At 41.1% G+C, this 7,790-nt stretch overlaps 1 protein-coding gene across 1 annotated transcript; it reads left to right on the forward strand.

Moving 5' to 3' along the window:
* Positions 1-49: 49 nt before the first annotated feature.
* vrk3 (VRK serine/threonine kinase 3) lies at positions 50-7,780 on the forward strand. Its single transcript, XM_088992572.1, is given in 16 exon segments — positions 50-91; positions 740-881; positions 884-944; positions 1,056-1,169; positions 1,777-1,878; positions 2,356-2,508; positions 3,591-3,728; positions 3,815-3,870; positions 4,706-4,772; positions 4,907-4,988; positions 5,059-5,155; positions 5,225-5,317; positions 5,397-5,529; positions 5,706-5,823; positions 6,960-7,018; positions 7,092-7,780. Coding segments are annotated over 16 exon segments (1,572 nt in total). The 5' UTR covers positions 50-71; the 3' UTR covers positions 7,229-7,780.
* The last annotated feature ends 10 nt before the right edge of the window (positions 7,781-7,790 follow it).

Genomic DNA, 7,790 nt, shown 5'->3' on the forward strand with positions numbered 1-7,790 from the left:
ATTTTGTATGCTGTTAGAGGCTACAATATTATCCACCAAACAAGAAAGACGTAAACACAAACGTATTGGTTATGGAGAAGGCTTCGGAAAGGTACGGTTCTTAAGTTCATCTGCTTAAAAAAAATGTATACGTTACAGGGACACGATTTATGCCTTCTAGACGCTGACTATGTGCTACTCGATGACACATTTCAAAAGTCAGTGTTTTATATATTTTCCAACAGCTTAACTCGTAGTGTTCTAAACGACTGACCCAAACATGTTTATGTTTATGACCACCCTTGTTTGCATTATTTTTTGCCATTTCAACCTTTTGGTATGCTACATGCTCATTGAACTTTCACAACAACCTTATCAATGTAAATGCCCTAATGAAGTGTTAGGCAACGTTTAACTTTAATCACGTACAACGTACATAACCAGCAAGTCACTGGAGTTGCAATGATAGCTTTGATATGCAGCAGCTCGCAGAAGTGGATAAATCGTTTGCATCTATGTGAATATTTTAATGTGTCATTTAACTTTTGTTTCACTAGGTCTCAGAAATGTGTACCTTGGATATCAATGATAATGAATAAATGATCATGTGACTTTTTAAACGTATACTCCCCTATAATTAGCGACGGGTTGAGTGAGACTGTGTTATTTTCTGAACATTACATCACCATGATTCAACACTTATTTTGATGTTTTATTTGTCTGTTTACATTAAGCACAATCTCTGCATGTTGTCTTGCAGAACGGTGTTCCGTTTCTGTCCTCAGTGCGGCACAAAGCTGCAGTCTGGTTTTAAATTCTGTCCATCATGCGGGGAGAAAATTCCTTGTACCACCGAGGGATCTGCGCTAGAGGACATTAAACCTCCAAATATCCCCGTCCCTAAAAAAAGGAAGAATCAATTAAAACAAGCCATGCATCCAGCATGTGTTATGAGGCAACAGATGGTAAGATTATATTTGCAATGTACAAGTTAAGTACAATTACACGTGATGATATCAGACGCAAGACCTTATCGGAAGTGTTGGAAACCCATCAACATTTCTCTTCCTTTACAGTGAATGAAAGTTTTGCTTCTCCTCGTCCTGCACCGCGTAAAACTCGTAACTCCCTCCGCCTGGACAGAGAAGTCAAATTAAATGAAAAAGAAGATGCTCCCCCAGTGGCACAAGGTCACAATTACCTACTGATTTTAATATTTCTTTACTTACATGATCCCAAACCTTGTCGCTATCATAGACCGTTGCTTCCAGCTTTTTCTGAACCTTCTCGTCGATGGAAAAGAAAATATTAAAATGTAGCCAATTATATCCATGGTACAAACATAGGGCTGAAATTCCTTGTTTGAAATGTAGTTTGAACTCATTTTTTTGGGAAAAGGAACACTCATACATGAAATGTAATTTGTCATTTACACACGGCATATTTTTCTCAAATCAGAAATTCTCTCCTATTTAATTGAACTGCCGCATTTGAAAAAAAAATCTGTAAAAAAAATCCCACTAAGGAAAGTCCAAATGCCTCGATCCAACTTGTGTGGATTGCAATGACTTGGATGATTGAGAATCTACATAGACATATGAATGAATAAATAAGTAGATTAATCAATGAAATAATTAGGTAATAAAATGAAATTTTTAGCAAGCACATTGGCATTTATTGACAGTATAAATGTCAGTCAAAAATTCCATTGGCTATTGTGTCATTAGGCTTATTATATAAGAGCTATCTATATTAGGAAAACAGTCATTTGCATTGGTGTATTGTCCTTTTTTATAGACAACAATGTGGCTTCACCAGAGCAAACTCCAGTCAAGCGTGTCAAGAAGGTGGCAGCTGTTGAGGCTTCTCCCCCTCCCACTTTAAAATCCCCCCGATCTGGTAAGCTTGGACAAAAACAGCAATCCAATTTTCTCTAGTGGACAGTCATATTCACACCTACGGATAATGAATCCAACTTGCCTGTGGGTGGAGCGTGCAAGAAAGTCCACTGAAATGTCACTCCTTGTACTTTCAATGCCTTGGACAAGAGAGAGAATTTTAATATGGACCTCCATGATCCAAAATAAGACTTACTAACAAAGTGACTCATGAAGCTGCAGTAATATTAGTCATAGTTTGCAGAGGGCAAAGACTCAATGTTTGTGATGATTATGCTTGTTGTGAAAATCAACCGGCATTGCGTCTCATCCATTACTGTTGGGGTAATTCGCTATACGAACATCTTTAAACATCTTTTTGCATCGTTTTTCTGTTCAACACCTGGCTTCCTGCTGAGTTCACCATCCCACTTCTAACACCCTGAAAAGCGATGAACCAGGAACGAACGATCACTTTTAACCCATCAATTACCTACAGGAAGGGGCAGAGGCACAGTCCTGCAACCTGTGGAGGAAGGAGACGGAATGACAGATGTCACCATGAGGACCGCAGAACAATCCACGATGGACAGCTTGCCTCTGAATGTCTTTTCTCCTCTTTCCCCTCCTGCCTCCAAATCGCCTTTCAAAGGTGAACCAAACACATACACCAACCACAAAACGTTACAGTAATCCCTCGCATCAGCCTGTTTCCACAGGCTGATTAATTCCTTACACGGAGCTTTGTCGCCCTCTTCTGCCTCTTTTTAGTGCAACATGAAGTTTTCAGACCAAACAAGTACAGAAAAATGCATTGACGTGATGGAAGGACTGCTACAATGTGTCCTTTTTTCGGTCAGGGGGGGTTCCTTCAGTGACCTAACGTGAGGACTCGTCACCAACTCAAAAACAAGACTTCCGGAATATTCAGAGTCTTAAAACGTAAAATATAGCTATATGCGGTGGAATCTTTGTAAAATAGGCTCAGTAGAAGTCATTTGAAGCCATTTTACAAATTATGGACACAACTTGTCCGGAGACGTCGGTTGTCATTTAAGTAAAACAGCAATAAAATGAAACCTATTGCACTTTTTTCAAAATCTAATCATACAATTGTGAACAATAACAAAAATCTATAATTTCACTGAAATTTCCTTATGGCTCTGACACTCGTCTTTCTTGATGTAGATTCACTGACGTTGTAATGGCGTGCAACAGCGGCATACCTTTTCGTACCTTTACATACCTCAGTTTATCAAGTTTTTTACATTTTACTTTTTCACTCACTGTCATCATTTTCCTCTTCTCTTTGGGTTCACTGGATGATTTTGAAGGCACGGCGGGGCCTTTAGGAGCCATTGTTGGAGCTGGGGGGGGGGGGTATTAAACACTAATGAAAATAAGAGAATACGTACAGTATGTAACCTGAACTAACGCGATGCAAGAACAGGAGGGATAAGCATTTAGGTAGGTTGAATGCTGTCCAGTAGTGTCGTCTCTCGGCCAATCAGCTTCAGTATCAAGGGATAATCGAACTACGAAGTAGCAAAGGATTACTGTCTACAGGGACGTGGTGAACACGGACGGGCCATCGGGTCACCATTAATGACAAACCCCCGCAGCTGCACGATTCTTTGACATCCAATAAAAAGCATCAGAAAGTTGGAAAGTACTAATGTCATTGGAATCCAAGGCCGAGTTTCAAACCATGTGCCCGTCTGAATGAATATGCAGGTCGAGGACCAAACAGACCAAAGAAGGTGGCTACCGTGGAGCGACTCGAGGATGGCGAGGAGCTGACAGACACAGCAGGGAGGAAGTGGATGCTGGTCAAACTGCTTGGTCAGAGCCCGACAGAGCTCGTGTATGAAGGTAACATCACGGGTGACGTCAACTAGTACATCAAACCAAATTCCAACATCGGCTGTATTTACTGCAATATCTGGATTTGTTTCCAGTTGTACATAAAGGGTCCTGGTCCTCCTCCAAGGAGCCTTCTTATATACTTAAACTGGTGAGTCTAATATTTTTGTTTGAAAATAAAATGGTCGCCAACGCATACACCTTACTTAATTTTTTGCACCCTGGCCAAGTTGAAATCTTGCTATCTGTCAGAGATATTCAATCGGACACTGTGGACAGAGACTCAAACACAGAAAGATTGTCTTCTTACTGCCGGCAGGAGACGCAGCCATTCATGACAGACGTCTTAATTCTGCAGCCCTCCGCCAAGCTATTTGAGAGTGTATGCACATTTAAGTGATACATTAGTAAAACATCGTTTTCTTGATTAGAATACCACGCCCCCTGGAACGTTCTGGACGTTTTTCGTCACTCGAATGTTCGTAAACTGGGGAGTGTCTGTATATGATTTTTTTCTTCTGGTGTTTTATCATTTTGATTAAGAAAAAAGGCTGAATTTAAGTCATTTCATTTCAACATACAATATTTACCCTTTTCTAAGTGGTCAACACACTAAAATAAATAAATACATAAATCAATGAAACGGTCAAATGAAAGATGAAACAAACATCTTGCTGTAGGTGCACGTGCTTGGGTAGGGCTGGGCGATGGATAGCGGAAAATTTGTGTGTGTGAAAGTCTGAATGTAGTGAAGTATCATTTTAAAACATAACATGTACTGAACGTTAATGTTTTGAGTCGGCGGTGGAAGGCTGAATCTCAGTTTTGCCCTGAAATTTTTGTCAATATAGTTCATCCTCTCATGTGGCTAAATAAGCTTTTGTAGATGACTGTACAGTCGCCAATGTGGTGCACTAGTACACCCCCTGCTAACTCGACCACAACATGCATCTTTTTCAATGAATAGCTGCACGTTTGAATTGCAGGGTGCCGAACAAGGAAGAATTTTCAAGGAGCAGAACTTTCTGCAGAGGGCTGCGAAGCCTTCATCTGGTAAGCATTTGCTGTTTTTTTCTTCCTTCCAGAAAGCCTTCGACATTCCATGAGCTTCTGCTGACTTTACTGAACTTTTGAGAATTTCTGTTTTCAAGTGTTTTTATCATATGGTATCTCTTGCATCATTGTAGTGTCCAAGTGGATGAAGCAACATGACTTGGATTTCCTGGGAATTCCGTCATGTCTGAGCTTCGGTCACACGGATTCTCACAGGTGGGTGAACTCATGATCTTTTCTACCATTGCCCCAACCTCCATTCACTTCACAGTGTCACCATTTTTAGGTTCCTGGTTTTCTCCGCCATGGGCCAGTCGCTCCAGACCGTCATGGACAACAGTCGTCTTCCTGAGAAGACGGTTCTTCATCTGGCCTGTAGAATAGTGAGCACGCATCCTTTGACCCTTTCGCCTCGTCCTGCAAGAAGCTAACGTGTTGTGCATTCCTTGCAGCTGGATGTGCTACACTACATCCATTCCAACGAGTACGTACACGCTGACATCAACGCCGAAAACGTCTACATCCAAGCCGGATCCCCAACGCAGGTTTGGAGGATGCATGTTATCTGTTTGTGTGCGCATGTTATCTGCGTATGCATGTACCTGCGCATGTTTTTTTTTTCAGATATATTTGGTAGGATACTACCACGCCTCACGCTACTGTCCCGGTGGACGCCACGTGGGATATCGCCAAGGCGTCCAAGAACCACACGAAGGATCGCTCGAGTTCATCAGTATTGATTCACATGCCGGAGCAGGTGAGGTCATTGTTTTAGGATCATTGTAAAAAGTGATAAAAGCACAAACAAACCCTCCACCTGAAGCTTTGATCAGCCAAATATTTTGGGGATGCCCCTCTGGGTTAAATGTTTGAGTCCAACTGTTGTAACATAAGAACCATCAGCCGGCTTGAGGTTTCAAGGTGCTCTTTCAGCTCCATCGCGGCGCAGCGACCTGCAGTCTTTAGGCTATTGCATGCTGCAGTGGCACACGGGCGCGCTGCCATGGAGTGGCCTCACCAATCCTGACCAGGTGGCTGACCTCAAACAGAGGTGAGCAATTGGTTTCTTATATTTTAACAACTTTTTTCTTCTTAAAAGGAAAACCAACCTGAAAACACAGTGACCCAAAAAGATATTGGGAGAAAACTGCTGCAGCGAGGGCATCAGTAGGACGCATCTTTTTGGGTCTCCCTCCAGAAAGAGCAGTGTGTAAAAGTGATTGACAACTTTGTCAGACGAGTACAGGTTTGCTTGCAATGAAATGGTGGACATTTGCAGCACATCTTGGGAAAGCCATAAATTGACTAAAAATGGACACTAATAGTTGAAACCCTGTTGAATAGTGCTCCGTAAACTAAATAATGTGTGGTTGTAATTTCAAATAAATAGCTTTTTAATCAAAGCCACAATTGATATTTTCATGGGTACGCATCTTTTTGGGTCACCCTGTATGTCATTTCACGATGATATTGTATATAGCTAAACCCAGCATTCTGATTAATACAGTGTTATCTCAATATGAGTTATTTTATTCATCTCACAGGGTGGCCATTTTGCCACTTGCGGTCAACTGTAAATAAAAACTATCAAAATGACAACACAGTTTCTCAACACTCAGCTAATGCCCAGTCGCAGCCCAGCTTGTGAATGTCGCATGACTAAACACAGAAAACAAGTGATCTATTATTTGTTGTTGCTACCTGAGCCACTAAGATATCATTTTCAATCAACAGCAAGTGGCAAAATGGCCACTGTCTGGGACAGATTAAAACAAATATTTTTATAATGAACTCAAAGTTCAAACAGTTTCTGCTAACCCCCACTGGTATATGGAACTGTTCATAATACTCTCCACCTTGAAATTATATACAGGTATATCTTTTATATCACATGAACATGACATTGTTTGCAGACTGAACACTCCAAATTGTCCCGACGTGTGAGTGTGAGAGTGACTGTTGTTTGTCTTTGTGTGCCCTGCGATTGGCTGGCAACCAATTCAGGGTGTCCCCCGCCTAGTGCCCGAAAACGGCTGGGATAGGCTCCAGGACCCCCCGCGACCCTAATGAGGAATAAGCGGTACAGAAAATGGATGGATGGATGGTATCCATGTTCCATGTGACACCATTAGCAATGTTACTGTGTGTATTCCTTCATTTTGTGCGTATTCACTCTTCTTGTTTTAGATACATGAACGACGTTCCAGCACTGTTGAGTCACTGCTTTGGAAGACATAAAGCTTCCAGTGAGTCAATATGTAGAAATATCACAACAACGATGTGATGAATAGCTTACACGGAGATGTTTTTGTTGTTTAGGTGCAATTCAGAGCTACGTGAGCACAGTGGCGGACCTGCAGTACACAGAGCAGCCGGACTACTCGGAACTGAAAGCCAGGCTCGCCATAGCTTTGTCGCGCCTTGGAGGCTCAGTGGAAAAACCCCTCAGCTTTTAGCGCACAACCAAAAAGACAACACAACATGAGTTGCAAATATTTCACTATTATGAAGAATGACTGCAGAGATATAATAAGGGTTTTAAATCTCACTTCAATATTTATTTGTTTGCATTTTTGAGCTTCTATTCCTGCTGCGAGGAAGGGTTGATTAATGGTGGGACTGTGTTTTAATTCCTAGCATTCTAACCTTTAAGTGTGTTTATGCAGGAATTACTTAGCGCTTTCATTCATGCCCTTATATGTGATACACATATTGAAATGTGACGTTTGCATATAAAATTGTCTACCAACTGTTTTTAAAATGTGATTTAAGCTCCTCATTTTGTTTTCTTTCTCTGGTAATTTATTGTTTCACAGGTTTGCATGTTAACATTTGATGCACTGCTTTTGACGGCATTTCTTTGTGTTTTGATTGATGACATTTATTAATGCCAGTGTAATTCATGTTGTGTTTTTGACAAACGCTACCTGAAAGCAAACATCGGTTGACCGTTGACCGTTTTGTAACATATCTTCAACTGAAATAAACATGTCTCTTATACAAACTTGTCTTTGGAAA

This window comes from Hippocampus bargibanti, linkage group LG03 (genome assembly GCF_051943395.1).
Source record: "Hippocampus bargibanti isolate YZ-2025 linkage group LG03, ASM5194339v1, whole genome shotgun sequence".
Taxonomy (NCBI): domain Eukaryota; kingdom Metazoa; phylum Chordata; class Actinopteri; order Syngnathiformes; family Syngnathidae; genus Hippocampus; species Hippocampus bargibanti.